Source organism: Perna viridis, chromosome 6 (genome assembly GCF_037379345.1).
Source record: "Perna viridis isolate PV_CMFRI_1.1 ecotype Kerala chromosome 6, ASM3737934v1, whole genome shotgun sequence".
Lineage (NCBI taxonomy): Eukaryota > Metazoa > Mollusca > Bivalvia > Mytilida > Mytilidae > Perna > Perna viridis.
Window position 1 is genome coordinate 19,754,263 of NC_142450.1, and position 17,371 is coordinate 19,771,633.

The window sequence follows — 17,371 nt, forward strand, 5'->3', positions numbered from 1 at the left end:
AATATTCATAGATAAAAGTGATACATGATCTTGATAGCAAAACATATTGATCTAGACTAAAAAGTTATCTAACATCCTAGAAAGTTTAATTTCTCACTGAAGAGACAAGATTTTCCTATTTATAGCCATGTGAAATTTCCTTATCTCACCAACAGATAAAACGTGACATTTGTGACATCACAATAAAACATTTAATGACATTTTTTTTAATTACTTCTACAAGCAGGGCATTCTGAATTGGTTTACTAATAACAAAATCTACTATAAAAGTGAGAAAAAGAACCAAACATTGCCAGAAAATGCAAGAATAGGAAATCTTTGATGTCCTTGAACTGGGTCAAGCCTCATTTAAGTTTAGAAATTTTACTCTTGGATGTCTGAGATTTCTGTTAGATTCTTATTGTCTCTTTCAAAAAGGAAAACATGAATATTAACAATTCTGAGTGAAATAAATTTATTAATTTCACTGACTGATATAATCATGATAATACCTAGTATTTGTGACATGGAAATGGAAAAAATAAATCTGTGAGCAATGGCTCACTAGTGATACCCCCGCTTTCAATCACAATATAAGTAAAATAAATAAAGTCTATGGTAAACAGGAATGATTCCCACCATATAGCATACTGACAGGAAGAATGTGTTAAAATTTCAAGCCCCTGTGATGAGTAGTTGCTGAGAAAACTGTGAACAGAAAATATTGCTACAGACGGAAACACAGACACACTGACATGGGTAAAACAGTATACTCCCTCATCTTAGGAGTGGGAATATAATGACTTGTTCTTAAAAAGGCATGGGATTTATCTAAGGCTGCACACTCCTTGCTTTATTCCATGGCATGCAAGATAACATTCTTAAAATAAACCTTTGAAAAGGAGCAGCATTCTTTAAGACCAATTCTACATCAATATTGCAGGCATTGGCTAAAGCAGTGACTGTATGGTAACCAGCATTGTAGAGAACTCTGGCACGCTGTCCATTCAATGATTCTAGTCTAACCAGGTCGCACAGCTCTCGTTGTATACCAAATGTTAATCTGTTCTGGAACTGGGACAGAATCAACTCTAGATTATGCCACCCTAATCTGGCACAGAATACAGTTACCATGCCTACAGTAAATTAATACTACATTGTATTAAATTGTGTACATTTTATCAAATATACTTCTATGCATGGTAATTTAAAGTAGAATATGGAATGATCATTATTCAGTATGTACTAATGTTCGTGGTTCTGTTGGTTCAGTCAAATAAAGAATTTAAATTCACAATGAAAGTTGAAATTTCAAATGAAATCAGTGATGACCTTTTAAAACCTACATATTTAACAATTGTACTTTTTAAAACCACAAAAATTGATACACACAAATAAAAGTCCCTTAACAGTATGTTAATAATAGACTCCTTTTTTTGCCAGATTCTTCAAAAGTATAGTACATGTACATATAAAAGAAGCTAATACTCATTTGTTGTTTTAAAAGTATTTTTAATTACATTGTATGAAATACATGTCGGAAACAAATCCCTATTTATGATTTTTACATTATTTTTTTTACTGAAAAAAATATGGTGTCTCTACTTCATGTAATTGTGATGATATTGATATGTTTACATTTATTGGCTGATTCTTGTGTAAAACTTCCTAAAATGTATAGTAAAAATAAATTCCATTGATTTAGTCATCAACCTGAGATTTATAAAGATTGATAGAGGCTTTGAAAAAGTAAGGAAAAATTAGTAAAATACATATAAATAGGAGAACTACAAAATTTAAGTACTTCTCCATCTAAGAATCGGGCAAAATGTGTATAAGGTGTAGTATATGAAGGGAAAAAACCCAGATTTTATTGCTTTAACCAAGTATTTATACCCAATAACCTCTTGAAATAATCATTGTTTTGTGTTTGTGAAATTTGCCTTTTTAAGATATTGATAGGTCAAATTTAGTTGAAATGCACTTTGGAAAAATGGTGGGAAAATTTTCCTACACTTTTTCCTTATATAAGTATATCAGCAGACAAAAAATATCTAAGTCATAGAAGTTTCAGGATAAATTTAAATAGCCTTTCAGTTATTTTCTAGATGTACTGAATATATTTGAGGCATAACTGACCAAATTGAGAATTATAATGAGCCACCAATTGCTTGATTTTTACACAAAATGGTACAAAACTGTTTGGACTGGGGGAAAACAATTTTTGACACTGATAGTGTTGAATTGAAATTTGTTGGTCAAAAGTTTAAAAAGTACATGCATTTAAACAATAAACTTGCTAGAAAGGCTTTTGAGATTCTTAACTATGCAGTAATCATGTTTTTCAATTGCATCTTAAAGTCAAATTTTACCCAAACAGATGAATTTTCAACAAAAACACTGGTTAACCGAAACATTTTCTTAACTTCAAACTACATGTACTAGACAGACTAAAAAGACATTCAGGTTTAGATTTTAGCATCATTTAAATACTGGCCTGCAAATGTTGCTGCAGACTGCTGAAGAGACTGCAGCTGTCCTTTATTACAGTTGTACTTCCTGGCAACTTCGGCTAATGGAACTTCATGTACCAGGTCATGTAAAATCAATGAGGTGTAAAACCTACGATGAATGGCCAAACTCCTCATCTGAGCCTCTGTCTTGGTCAGTATTCTACCTCTAATTGCTTTAGCAATGAAACCCTCTGTAACACCTACAAGCTCAGCAACTCGTTTCATACCCACTGATAAGTTTTCCCACAGACAGTAGTACTGGTACCAGTCTAAGTTTCCACCAATGTCCATAGAATAGATTGGTGTGACCTATAAAAGAATTATTCATATGCATGTAATTAATGATACCACAGGAAACTTCTTAGTTTAAAGCTTTTATCACAGAATAGGCTGATTTGGCAGGTGTACTCCTTCCACAATCTAATTGAGATCAAAGTTACTGTACTAATTATTTTAATAGTATTTAGTAGAAAATTTTAATTATGGCCACCAGATTTCATAACTCAGAATCACGATAACCGTGTTGTATGCACATCTATACTTCATAACAATAGCTCCTACAAATTACTGAAGCAATCCAATTCAAAGATTTCACAGGAGAAGCATCCACAAAGTGTGGTTGACAGAAAGAATGATGGATATATACTGCTAGGTGTCATTAAAGGTCACTCAATTGCTTGTAAATGTTCATTTGGGCAACTTTTTTTAAAATACGGCGAAAGTGATTATCTTGAGGATTCAATGATATGGATATCTCATATTACCTATTAAACTACTGTGAGATCAGATGTAAACGTGATAGTTTATAATTTCAATGGATATTTACAGTATATTGACTTGAAATAAAACAGTATACGAAGTTTAAAATTGGGGTAAAACATGAAGATTTGTTAAGCATTTTTTTCCTGATATGTGCAGAATTTGTATATTGTATATTTCTGGTCAATATACTGTAATTGTCTTCGTACTGCAATCCTTATAATTTTCTAAATTAAGTTTAATTTTTATATGATGCAAATCTTACATTTCTTCCATACTAGTGGCCAACTGATAGTAATGCTTTGTTTACACTGTCAATCATGGTATATCATCAATAAATGTAATGGTTGCTTAAATAGAATAATAGCGCTATAAAACTAAAATAAAAATTACTTAATTGGGGTAGTTATTGCTAATTGCTATTTCAATGTACTTACATGTATATCTAAAAAATGGACTTCAACATTATTCAAGAATTCACAAAACTAATTTCAATATTACCAGGTAAATAATGTGAAGTTCATTTTCCAGAACAAAGCATTGTCTAGCTTTCTGTAGTTCAGCAAACACTACCAGACCTTCACGAGGAGATAAAGAGGAAGCCAGAACGGCAGACCCAAGCTGGGTTGGACAAAACCTCTCTTCTTCTGTGCCCTCTGCCGATTTAACCTTTTGGAGGCAGACAAATTCATTCTCCTGCAGGAATTTTATACATGCAGCAATCATGTTCTCATTAGCAATGTCGTCTGCTGATATTGCTGCAGACAACATTGTACAGGAAGTGTACAGTGCAACATCTGCAGGAACAGTGGCAACACCACTTACTACAATCTACAAATAAAATTAATACAAAAATGTTACCAATTCTTCTGCATGCAGTTTTTTTCTAAAAGAAAACTGTAATTACATGTTTCCTTTTAAAACTTGTCATGACATACTATCCCAGTATGTGTTTGTTTCTAACAGATAGCTTCAACACCACTCATAACAAACTGAGAGAAAGCATTATCACACTCTTCTTAATAAAGTCAGTTCCTTTTATTAGTACATTTTGTAGAAGATTTGTTTTCAAATGTAAGAATCTCAAATTTTGTATGTAACTTCTAATTTTAAATTGTTAAAAGTTGTGAATTGGTCATAGTAACAAAAAAAGAGACTTTTTTTGTTCTAACTAGGAATGTACATACAAATGTACATTGGGTAGATATGTAACTTAAAAACATGCAATCAAGTAAATAAATCTTTGTTTAGCTACGTTCTGCCTCAGAAATTTCAAAATTCTTCATACTCATTAAAGATGTCCTTGACCTTCACTATGCACCCTTATAAGAACTTATTACAAGTAGTGATATCTTATTTTCTGAAACCCAACACCAAAATAACACTCTTTCAACTAGAGATGAGTTCTTCACCCTCTCATTCTTATACCCACCTCTAGAATAGATCTCTTCAGACTAGAACTGAGTTCTTCACCCTCTCATTCTTATATCCACCTCTAGAATAGATCTCTTCAGACCAGAACTGAGTTCTTCACCCTCTCATTCTTATACCCACCTCTAAAATAGATCTCTTCAGACCAGAACTGAGTTCTTCACCCTCTCATTCTTATATCCACCTCTAGAATAGCCCTCTTCAGACTAGAACTGAGTTCTTCTCCCTCTCATTCCCATACCCACCTCTAGAATAGCCCTCTTCAGACCAGAACTGAGTTCTTCTCCCTCTCAATCGTATACCCATCTCTAGAATTGCTATGCAGACCAGAATTGAGTTCTTCCCCCACTCAATCTTATACCGACCTCTAGAATAGCTCTCTTCAGACTTGAACTGAGTTCTTCTCCCTCTATACTAGCTAAACAGCTCTGTACAGGAGGCAATGATGATGATATAAGAGTAACAGCTTTGTCTCTTTCATTAGGCTTGCATATCAATATACTCTCACCTGAGTTAAAAAAGAAAGAAACAAAAAAAACCTCCTGTGTAAAAAAATATTGATATCATTTGAAATATTAAGAAAATATAACAACTCAGGATACCTTGTTTTGTTTTTGGAGACTTCCTCAAATTATGCAAATGATAGATATCTGTAAACAATTAAACATACTGCTATCACAGAGATATGGCTCACATGTCGCCTGTCCAACATGGATGCTGTTACCAAAAACTTGATTGATGGTGACAACTAATTTTATATATAATTGACAATCTGTTATTTCTATACAACTTTTTGACTACACCATAGTGGACAGATTCCTTAAGTATAGTTTATTGTCTGCATATTCGGAACTGTCACAAAGTTTCACAGTCAATAAACCATGACTGCAGGGGCATATGCATGAAACAGATACAGAATTGTGATAAAATGATGCTGATGACTTTGCAAACCAAATATGATTGACCTAGCATGAGTAGTTCATACCAAACTGGACTATTAATAAAATAGAAAACTTAATAAAATCTTGAAGTGAAATTTGAAATTTCAAAGTCAACAGACTGTGACTGCAGTAATATATGCATAAAACGGATACAGAATTGTGATATAGTAATGCTAATGCAACAGCATACATGAAATTTGTAATTTTGAAAATCAGTAGACTAGACTGCAGGGTCATATTCATGAAATGGATCTAAAATTGTGCTGTAATGATGCAAATGCAACTACATACCAATTATGATTGACCCAACACAAGTGTTTCATATTAAACTGACCTAATCAGAAAGCTTAACATGAAAATCTGAATGTGGACCCCAACCCCAATGACTAAGTTTAACCTTAGTCTCGCCTATTTCAACATTCCTGGCAGGTGAGACAAAAATCATGTATAAAACCATTTCTTGAAACAACCTTAAAATAAGAAACATTTGGATGTTTTAAGATCTAAGATATGGGGTTCATTTGGGGTTCAAACATCTGGATATTTTAAGATTTTTTGGGGGTTTATTTGGAGTTCAGTTTAGACAGGTTTCACAGTAACTGCATTACAAAAAGATCAAAATTTCATTAAAACCTGTTACATGTTTAAAATACCTTCAGTATCAACTCCTTTCCTACCAGCTCGACCAATCATCTGCTTGTATGTTAATATATCAATTATCTTCCCTGCATGATATGTAGGTGTCCTCACAATCACCCTTCGTGCTGGTAGATTTACACCAGATGACAGTGTAGAAGTGGCTATGAGGACTTTAAGAAAACCTTGTCTAAAACTGCCTTCAATGATGTCCCTTTCATCAAATGTCAAACCTATGAAAACAGTAAATGGAAATAATTGTATCATATTTTGTGTATATCAAGAAAACAAAACATGCTTTCGTATTTGTGATTTTGGTTACCTTTAAACAAAAGGATCACATATTGTACAGATAGCTTGATTGTTTTAAAACAGAAAACAGTACTTTCTTTTACTTTGACAATACATTTCCAGGAAACAAATTTAATGTATTGTTTATTGATGACCAAATGCTCAAAAATTATTTAAAGGACAATAAAAATGTTTATTCTAGACATTCAGTGTTACTTTGAAAAAAATTAAATTCAACATCTGCAGGACATGCAGCCAGCACAAAAATTACAAAAATCTATTTAGATAAAGATGTCTATGACCTAGACTAAATCCTCATAACCAAAATGTGTCCCATTTTTCACTCAAACATTCATCTACAAGTTTCATTGATATCCATCACAGCAAATCAAAGTTATGTGGTGACAACCAATAACTGACACAAGTCCAGATAGAGTTTGTTAATTTTTACATGTATATGACTGTTACCTGCATGGTGGTAGGCCACACCAAATGGTACTGTCCGTCCAAGTGTAGTGTCTAAACCAACAGGTGTCCTCTTCAGCTGTTCTACAATATCCATAAGGCTGTTGCCATTCAAAGGCAAAGGTAACTCTTCTTTTTCACCTGATAAAAATACATAGTTCATCTAACAAAACACAGTGTTCTTAACCTAAAAAACTTTCAAGCAATCTCATGGCAATTTCCTGCATTTGACTCACATGTATTTTTCATGGTGCTTTTTGTATTAAAAGTACATGTATTAATTTACATTGTGCTTAATTATCATTAAGATAATATACATTGCTAGACATTTAAAATCTATATATTCTTATCTACTTGAAGGTACATTACAAAATAGTAACCCACCATTCTGAGGTCGTGAATTTCTAAGAATAATGTAAAACTCTTTTGCAACAGCCTCTGACAATTTCTCACACCAGTTTTTGGTTGGGCAAAACACCAGTACACCATTTCCTGCCTTTACTGTCTCCAGACATAAGGGTATCACATGATCAGGGTCATCTCTAAAGGTCAAAGTAAGGTCAACATTCCTGATTTTAACCATTGAGTTGTCGTACAGCGTTGTGCCGAACTTGACACATTCTGTCAATGGTACTGGTCTAAAATCTGTGTGGTAGAGTTCTGCCTTCAGCCACCTTGCCAAGAGGTCAAGGTTTGGCAGTGTGGCACTCATTCCAACTATCTGTACACTGTTGTTTACATCAGATCTGGAAATATACTATGATTTTAGGCTTTGCCTATGAGAGACAGAGATATTTGTATTGAAATAACTTCTGGCTTTACTAAAAATGCAGCACAGTATTATCACAGATGATGTCTTGACAAATATAAATATGCATGAAGATTTTATTTAATACCTGTTTTGCCCCTGCATTCAAAGTTCAAACAATAACTTCCAAAATATATCTAACAGAACTATTCTGAGTCATATTACAGACCTCCTACATACAGTCAAAACTTCACTCGCTCAAACATGGATGACTCGAACAAATGGGATTTCTCAAACAAGTACCAAAGTTTTCTTCTATATAATCAGTATAAGTAACCTTAGATTTCTCAATTTCTCGAACATGAATTCTGAAAGCTTTTAAAGCAAACACAGCATTTTCTAATGTCTACAAATCAACAAAACCTTTCTAAAGTGAATGAAAAATATTCCAAAAAATAACAAAACTTTGTAGGAAGTTAGCACTTTCTAACAATGAAGTCCTGACATTCTGTCCTTGTAATGAGACAGCTCATCAAAACATGTACAAATAGAAAAAGTTTGTTTTTTTATAATTGCTAATTACTTTTCTTTCACAATGATCCTGCTTTGATGGTCTTGTGGCAGCATGCTCATAACAAGGAAGCGGAAGTTACGAGATTGATCCCTGGCGGAATGATACATAAGACTTTAGAATTGGTAGTCACTGCTTCTCTATCAAGCATGAGTGATTATTAGTTTGCTTTGAGTCCAAATAATGTTTCAAAGCATGCCTTTCTGCAGTCTATTGCTTCTATGAGGTAGCACAATAATTTTTTGTCTCAGAATTATGGATTTAAAAACTTAAAATGTTTAAAGTCTTGTTACTCTGAAATTAATACTTCAAAACAAAGTAAACTTTCTGTCTTTCATTAAAGCATGTCTTTTTTTTTTTTTTTTAAATATTAATATCCCTTGAAAGACTTTTGAGATAATATACAACATGTTGACAGAGAGGCAGTGGTATACCAAATACGAACAACATAGCAGACCCATTCTTAATCAATTTCTTACTGGTTCTCTTTATCAGCTAGCTCTTTTTCTTTTCTCACGACATAACAGATTTTGGTGAGCATCAGTTCCAATAGATAGCCTCGATGTGAATCTCCAACTAAATGTAATTCATCAACAACGATAATACCTGCAGAATTTAATAATCAATTACCAGTCATCAACATTTTGTATTTCCTCCATTTATAAGTGAAAATGTGTAAAACTACATATTTCTGAGATGGATTCTGACATATTAGTCTTGAGCTGACCTACTCTCATGTCAAATATCAAAAGCCTACACCTATAGACATAAAGCCTGTACACAAATTTGTATGCAAAAAAACATTAATTTGAACTTGAGGTCAAAGTTCAAGGTCATAGGTCATCAACAATGGTATGTGACACATCATCTTCAGCTGATCAATCAACCTGCCAAATATCAAAAGCCTACACCTAAAGACATAAAGCCTGTACACAAATTTGTCTGCAAAAAACAATAATTTGAACTTGAGGTCAAAGTTCAAGGTCATAGGTCATAAACTATGGTCTTCAGCTGATTAATAGGCTTGCCAAATATCAAAAGTCTTAATCAAAAGACAACAGAGTTACAACCCAGACAAAAATTTGCACTAAAATAATAAAATATTTGTTTCATAGACCTAATACATGTAGTTCATAGTTCCCAGAGAATGGTACATCATAGACAATGTAAACAAAACCATTGACAATGTCATGGATGATTTGGGATTTTTCAATGTAGTCATGATGACTGTTATGGAAAATGATGACAATGTTCTGACTTTTAGTAGATATCCTACAAAATTCAGCGGTACATACTCATGGGACAATAGTTACTTGTATAAGAAACTATTACTCTTATTATTGTCTTACTGTGTTCACACCACGGATGTGTTTTCTTGTAATATACAAAATAGTGTTGAAAAGTAAATTTGGAATCTTATTTTGGATGTATCATACCTAACTTATCAAGTTCTTTATGTTCCATTAGTCTGTTTATAAGACCATTGCCCTTCTCAATGGTACACACAGCTACATCTACTGCCTTAAGTCCTCCTGGGGGAGAATAACTTCCCATAAACCCACTCACTCTTATCCCAGCATCTTGGTATAATTGCTGAAAAAAGTGGAATTTCTCATTGTGCCCATTGTTTTTACTCTCACTTCTTAAGGGTTTTTTCAGGGGCTGCTCTGGCTTCCAAAATTCTGTCGCCAGAAAAATTGGCAGCCAATTTTCAGAAATTAGAGTCAGCGGGGTGGGGGGGGGAACATTATATTATTTAATAAATATGCCAGTATTAAGTCCACTGATGAATTATCTGTGTCATTTCATCAAAATAACCTCTCCATTCATGACATACATGTACACAAGATTCACTTTTGATGCATGAATGAAGCAGGTTTTTAGCTCTAGTCTGTCACTTTCATATGCATAAAATAAATAAAGTACTACTCCAGAAACAGGTATTTTATTTCTATCAAGGACTTTATTACTATTCTCACATAGTCCCTGATTTTAAAGCATTTTCACCTTTGTCCTTTATGGTCTAATTTATCTTACAATATAATTTGATTTTTTTTTAATTTAACAAACTTGATTCTTTTTTTTTTCAAGTGATAAAATTTCTAACAAACTACATTTTGTACCATGGACCATTAATTGTGTCCCTGTTTAATTATCCTTGTATCTGAATAGTTTTTCCTTAATTAGATTTTGGGAATCCCCATTCTATTTGTTTACCGATTTTCCCGCCAAAAAGTCACATGGCAAAAGTGTAAACAAATGTCATCCATTTTCTTTTATCAATTCTTTAATTTCTAAGTGTTTAGACACTTCCTGATGGGATAATCATTGTTAATTGGATTTAATTTATTCTGTTATTAGGTAAGTCTGTTTCTGAATGTATCACATGGTTAAACAGGGCTGTGAAGCTTGTATGTAGCCACGTGCACATGGCCATAATTGTGTTTACCTTTGACCAGATGATGAGAGTTTTGATTGGCTTAATAATATATTTACATTTGATTGACACCTCCCTTCAGGATATTGTCAGTCACGGTCGTCTGGTCTAATTACCGTTAATTGCCTTCAGTTGTAAATTGGTCATGGTCAGTTAACTCTGACCAGGTGCCAACATAATTTGATAATTAGAGAAAATATCCCTTGCTGATAAACTTCCTGTCAATTTTAATATACAAAACGCAAGATCAAATAAAAAATCGCAAATTGCGACATTGGCAAAGCCCAGCGTGACCCCTGGTTTTTTGGTATATCATAAAGACATTTTTATTTGTTCAATGTCGGTATCAATTTTTGTGGTTTGTTAAAATTTCTTTAGCTCATGGAATTTTAATCAAGGATTTCATTTTTAGAGACAACCTAAGTTTTCAATGAAATTTAACATTTAGTTGGGAATTTGATTTTGTTTGATGGCACCACAAAAGAACATTGGTATCTCACACAAAAATAGTTTTTCAACAATAGTTCATGGTACATCAATCATCAAATTCAGACACTAATGCTATGTGGTCTGATTTTGACCTGCTTTAGTTTATCAGTGCCAAAAAACTTTAAAAAATATTTAAGTTAGAGAATTCTTTACTTCCATGGTAACTCAAATCACTGTCTTTGAAATTGATGTCACAAAGACAATTTTTTACTCATGGACTTTTTTCAGTTTGACACCTAGGGTAGGACCAGGCTGCACCAAAATCAATAAACTCTTGAGTCTTACACTTATTTTTTTCTAAATTTACAGATTTCTCCTTACTATAGGAAGTGCCTGTCATGTAGAATTTTAGACTGAATGGTTGAATAGGCAAATGCACTGTTGAATTCAATCTTAAGTTATCTTTTCTTGTCATACTGTCTTTGTATTTTACATTTGAAACATCTGCAAATTCATTTCTTTTTGTTCTAAGGCATGAACTTTTTCAAGTTTGAAATCAATGGTCCACTTGAGCACAACTATAGGCACTCAATATTGTGTCAATGAAAAGTTGTCGAAGCTCCAGGACCTATATATGTAAATAAAATTTCAAAGGACTTTGGTTAGAAATTGAGGTCCCGAACCACTACTTATTATTTGTAAAGTTTTTTAGCACTGAGGCCTGACCTTTAATCACATTTGACTCAGAAGTTTTAACAAGGTAATAATAACACCAACCTGTAAATAATACATTTTCTCTCTAGCCACTGAAACAAAGGGTAAAATAAATATGGCTTTCTTCTTAGTTTCCATAACTCTCTTGAGAACCAGTAGCTCTGCAACCATGGTTTTACCTGCACTGGTAGGAGCAGAGTAGACCAGGTTTCCCCCCGCTGAAATAAGAAATTCAAAGATGCATTATATTGGTACAGACAATTAGCATATTGCATTGTTATGATTAAAACTGGAATAATTGTGTTTTCTTTCTATAGACCCGACCGTGTTCATTTAAGGATGGATTTAAATTGTTGGTTTAGATTACTGAATATAAATGACTTGGGTTGGTTTATGCTGAATAAACCACAAAGCAGTCTGTGTTGCTACGTAAACAGACCCAAGGTCATTTATACCCAATAACTGAACTCAATGCTTATATTTTAATTCAAGCACACCTGAAAACAAAACTGAAAGAAAAGAAAATATGAAATCTGGATCAATTCTGTCACTGTCATCAACTGATTAGCACCATTTGTAATTTACATGCATGCTTTTTGCAAAGTTTATTTTCGTTATATGGTACCAAGCATACTAATAAGTAAAATAGAAATTTGGTTGTTGAGCAATGACTTGAAGAGGAAATAAATCTATATTTATAAGGTGATTTGTGAAGTTTGGGAAGCCAGTACATAGTAGAAACTTTTATGCTACTAGGCTCAGCAAGTTGAATGAACTCGACAAGGACTTTGTTATTATTCCAGCTGATAAAGCTGCAAATAATATTGTTGTTATTTGATGTAATTTTACATTGAAATTCTACAAAAAGAAATTACAAATTCAATTTCATTCCAACTGACTAAATTTTCAGAACGTGAAATTGTGAACAAATTCATTGCTACCTCCTAAAAAGATGAGCCTAGTAGCTTGATAGTTTATACTATGTACTGGCTCCCAAACCTCACAAATCCAGCATACCCACTGTTGGCTCTTGAAATCAGTTTTACACATAATAAGGCCATATTAACTTTGATTTGTGCCCTTAGTCACTGGGTCTAAGCCAGATGTTACTAAAATACATGTATTATTCATATTGGTAAAAATTCATCAAAAAAATAACTGGAATGAAAGGAAAATTATCTTCAAGGCAAACTACTAAAAAATTTTGTGGTTTTTTTGTAAGTATCACTTTTTGCAATATGAACTGGTGATATTAAGGAGTAATTTCCTTATTTGATTACATGCATATGATAATTTTGAAGTATTATACATGAAAAAATATATATATTGCATGCTGTTCATACCAACAATATCAAACAGTCTAAAAAGTCTGTAGTTACACATGACTGTACAACACAAACAGATAAGTAGAAATTGGCAAAATACATGTAGGAAGTAAATATACACAGAGTGAAGAGAAAACTATGATAGCGATTAAAGCCAGAATTTGCTTTAAAGTAACAAGGAATCAGGCCTCAGTGTCACAAAATTACTTAAAACTGAGAAAATTTTCTAACTGTTTGTGATGTCATCAGTTTCAAAGACTCTGATTGGAGTTACCATGGAATTTAAGAATATTCTCAGACTTAATTATTTTTTCAATTCTTTTGGCACTAAACACCAGGTTTTGGTAGAGTACATAGTATATTCTTTAATTTACTTTATGTTACATGTGTTATACCAAGAGTATTTCCTGAACACAAGCACTCAGCTTGCCATTCAAACATGGAGGTGATGCCTTTATTATGATACTGGTTCAGAACAGCTTCAGGTAGACCCCAGTTGGACAGACTTAGTTTATCCCCACTGATATTCATCATGGAAGACTTTTCTGAAATATAAATCATAATCAGAAGTGGTTAAAAAGAATCCCTAAAAAGTTATTCCTTGTTTTTTTAATACCTATTTCTTTTAAGTGTGAAATTCACTAGCCTCCTGTTTATGCCTGTTTTAAATCACGAAAATCTCTCTTATTTACATGAAAATATTTACCAAGCTTGCTGAATATTGCACTTTTTTCATCACATTGAACTCCAAAGACTATGTTCTTGAACTGTTAAATGGTAAGTCATTAATGGAGATTCATTTCACAACTTTCCCTTATTATTGCATGGTTTTGGCCTTATGTGCATGTAGGCACTAAGAGGACAAAGTGAGTACGTTTTTCTTACCATCATTAGATTATTTTTTTGTGAACATTTACATGTATTATGTATATAGAAGCTAAAGTGACAAGGTAACAAATGGCTGACATTATCTATAGTCTTGTCTATTTTATAACAAAAAAGGTCTGGCATCAATTTCACAAAAAGTAATTTGTGTGAAATCTTTCTTAGATAATGTCACAAAAAACAGTAATATGTCATACCTTATAGTTAATTTAATATGTATGATTTTTTTTGTGAAAATGACAGCAGACTCTAAATATCGGGAGAATTTTTTCTTACCATTCATGCTAGAATTTTTAGTGATCATGTTCTCATTGTAACCCTCTTTGTTGTCCTTGACCTTTTCTTGTGAGTCATATTGTCTACCATTTTGAGGTTCATCTGGCTTTTCTACTTGATCAGGTTTATCTTTGAATATAGTTTTCTTACAATTTTGAATACTTCCACCTTTATCCTTCAGTGGTGTTCTATTTTTTGAGTCCTTGCCTTTCTGGTTCATTTTCTTATTACCATCATCAACATTTGGGGATAAGATAATATCGGATAAATTCATTGAGTTTTGTAATGTAAACAATGACTTGAATAACTGACTTTGCCTTTTAGTTGCTGATTCTGTTAATTTCCCTTGCTGACCTCTTCCCCCCATATGAGGCCCAGCAGGGGTAGAAGCTACTTTTGGTGTCTGCCATGTTATATTGTCTGTACTCTGTAGATGTTTGACAGATCTTGAGGAATTATGACTTCTGACAATATTTGTCACAACGGGAGATTTGAAAGCCTCATTTTGCAATGAGTTGGAGTTAAACATTGAACTGGATTCCCTTGAATGACCATCACTTTGTTTTGGTTTTAGCTCTTCAGAAGTAGCAGGTTGATATGGATTATAAGAGCTTCTACAACATTCTTTACCTTTGACAAAAAGTTCAGTGTTACTGTCTTTGAATTTATATCCTGACGATTTTGACCCTTGTGCTACATCTGTGCTATTTTTATCTGAAACATTCCTATCTATTGACCCTGATGGTTCATTTACTGACATGTTTGAGTGTCTTGATGTCCTATTTATGAACACTGAACTACCTGATGCCCCATTTATTGACTTGGCTGGTACTAATGATGACTTGTTTGTTGACACCTGTAGCTGACATTTTCTATTTTTGGGTGTGTTTGATTTCTTCTTTTTTAAATTGCCTTCCATTCTATCCATGGCATCAAACATTTCAACATCTAGTTCTGTGCAAAATGAAGAAGCAAAGGATTCCATCATGTCAGCATTTGGCTTTGGTCTATTTATAGAAGATTTAGCCTACAAGGATAATCATTTCAAATCAATCATCAAAATCTGATACATGTACATGTACATACATGTAGCATACTACAAAACAATTCCAATCTCACTTACATTTCGGAGGTTCTAGTTGGGGCAGCAGCAGAAAAAGGCATTGTTTTCAAAAAGTATATTATGTAATCAATCCTGATGCTTCAATCATTCTCATACAAAAGAATATTCATGTCTGCATTGTAATTATAATTAAAATAAGTGTTTTCCCTGAATTCATCAAGTTATAAACTTGATCAGATACATGTATGTTCACAGTCTTAGTATAAACATTTAATACTATTGTATTTTTCATATACATGTAGTATTAGCACAGGAAATATATTTTTTTTCATTTTGTTGATGCATGCTTTTAGGTAATTGTCTCTGAATCTAGTACATGTATTTTTACAAACCACATTTGTCCCAATTTTGATTTCTTATCAAGTTATATATCAATCTGAAACTGTTGAGTATGATATTTACCATGAATTCATTTAGAAAACAAACTGAATTTTATTTCACTGCATTTGGAAACAACTAACTACCTTATTAATCTTTAGCTTTACCTTGTATCTTGATTATCTTGTTAAAAACCATGGAGAGCTGATAATAATTGACAACACCAGGTCAACTGGCTTGCAAAATCCTATACATTTTTCTACAAATGTCCATGTAAAGTAAATGTATTTTACTTTTTGGTTTTTAAACTTAAATATGCACTTGTATACATTTAATGCATTGTATGTAAATGCAAACACACCAATTCAACTAGATGATACAAGTACATGTACCTGACTTCCATTTCCATTTGTGCTTCCAATCCCCATGTTTGTACTTCTGAAACAACAATTTTATAATAAAACTATTTGTACAATTAGGCTTATAATACAGTATAGTATAATTATGAAATACACTTCCTGCATAATGGTTTGCTTATGGATGTTTTCTGGTTTATTTAAGAATAACGAGGATTTCAAAAGGTTGTGATCTTTCAAGCTTGTACAATATAAGAAGAAAAAATAGATAAGTCAGTGTGCTCATTTGAAATTTAAACAGAAAAAGGATTTCTATGGACTTTCCATAGGTTTTGTCTTAGTAGGTTTTATCTATTAAGAACACTAAAGAAATAACAAGGATTTCATAAAAACATCCCGTATAACATTTTAATGTGTATTTAATGAAATTATCAAAAGAAAGTGGGGATCACTGAGCAAAAAATATGAATACAATGAAGTTGATAAAACCAGAGAAACCTAAAAATCTGACAATAATGGTTGAACATGATGGGCAAACATCCTTAATTCGGGTTTTAGTACTGTAAAAACTAAGAATGTATTACATCCTATATTACGTATTACTGTAACTCTTCGTTAACTATAAATTAAACTATAATTGAACTTTTTTTACATGTTCAACTCTATCATTAACAATTACAAGATGATTTAAATAGAACAGATTAAAGTAAAAGTTCCATAAGCTTTATGTCATCATGTCTATCCTACTGAAGTACAACATATAACATGTAGCAATGGAGTAAAACTGGAAAATAATTTTATTAGAAAATGTTCATATAAGTACTTGGAGACACTTTGCTTGATATAAATCTTAAATCAAATTCATAATTACAAAGTCATTTTTCTTGAAATGGTTGATGTTACTGGAATCCTTCCAAGCCGTCTCCTTGACACCTGACTTTGCCCAGTGGCCATTATACTGTGAAAACTCTTTGCAAGGGTCAGCTAACAACAGATGAATAATCAAGTCTTCCATATTTAAGTGGGAAAATGGGCTGGTGTGTTCTTTTTTCCTGAAACTTAAAATAATATTTTTTAAAATGTGTTATCATATACATGTACATGTATGTGGTAAACCTTGAATCTTGGCAATTTTGAAATTTGGGTCAGAAGTTTATATGAAATTAGTGATTTT

The 17,371-nt window shown here is 32.6% G+C and overlaps 1 protein-coding gene across 1 annotated transcript in view; it reads right to left on the reverse strand.

The window, feature by feature from the left end:
* Positions 1-17,371, reverse strand: part of LOC148613991 (DNA polymerase theta-like) — a 36,529-nt gene that overhangs the window by 14,540 nt on the left and 4,618 nt on the right. Inside the window, exons 2-15 of the mRNA XM_088587684.1 lie at positions 17,069-17,255; positions 16,234-16,279; positions 14,401-15,427; positions 13,635-13,784; positions 11,978-12,132; positions 9,771-9,927; positions 8,814-8,940; positions 7,400-7,761; positions 7,019-7,156; positions 6,277-6,492; positions 5,048-5,190; positions 3,753-4,082; positions 2,477-2,801; positions 872-1,115 (exon numbers count right to left, since the gene is read on the reverse strand). Coding sequence (XP_088443810.1) covers positions 872-1,115; positions 2,477-2,801; positions 3,753-4,082; positions 5,048-5,190; positions 6,277-6,492; positions 7,019-7,156; positions 7,400-7,761; positions 8,814-8,940; positions 9,771-9,927; positions 11,978-12,132; positions 13,635-13,784; positions 14,401-15,427; positions 16,234-16,279; positions 17,069-17,151 — 3,503 coding nt within the window. The 5' untranslated portion in view covers positions 17,152-17,255. The remainder of the gene's footprint in view (positions 1-871; positions 1,116-2,476; positions 2,802-3,752; positions 4,083-5,047; positions 5,191-6,276; positions 6,493-7,018; positions 7,157-7,399; positions 7,762-8,813; positions 8,941-9,770; positions 9,928-11,977; positions 12,133-13,634; positions 13,785-14,400; positions 15,428-16,233; positions 16,280-17,068; positions 17,256-17,371) is intronic.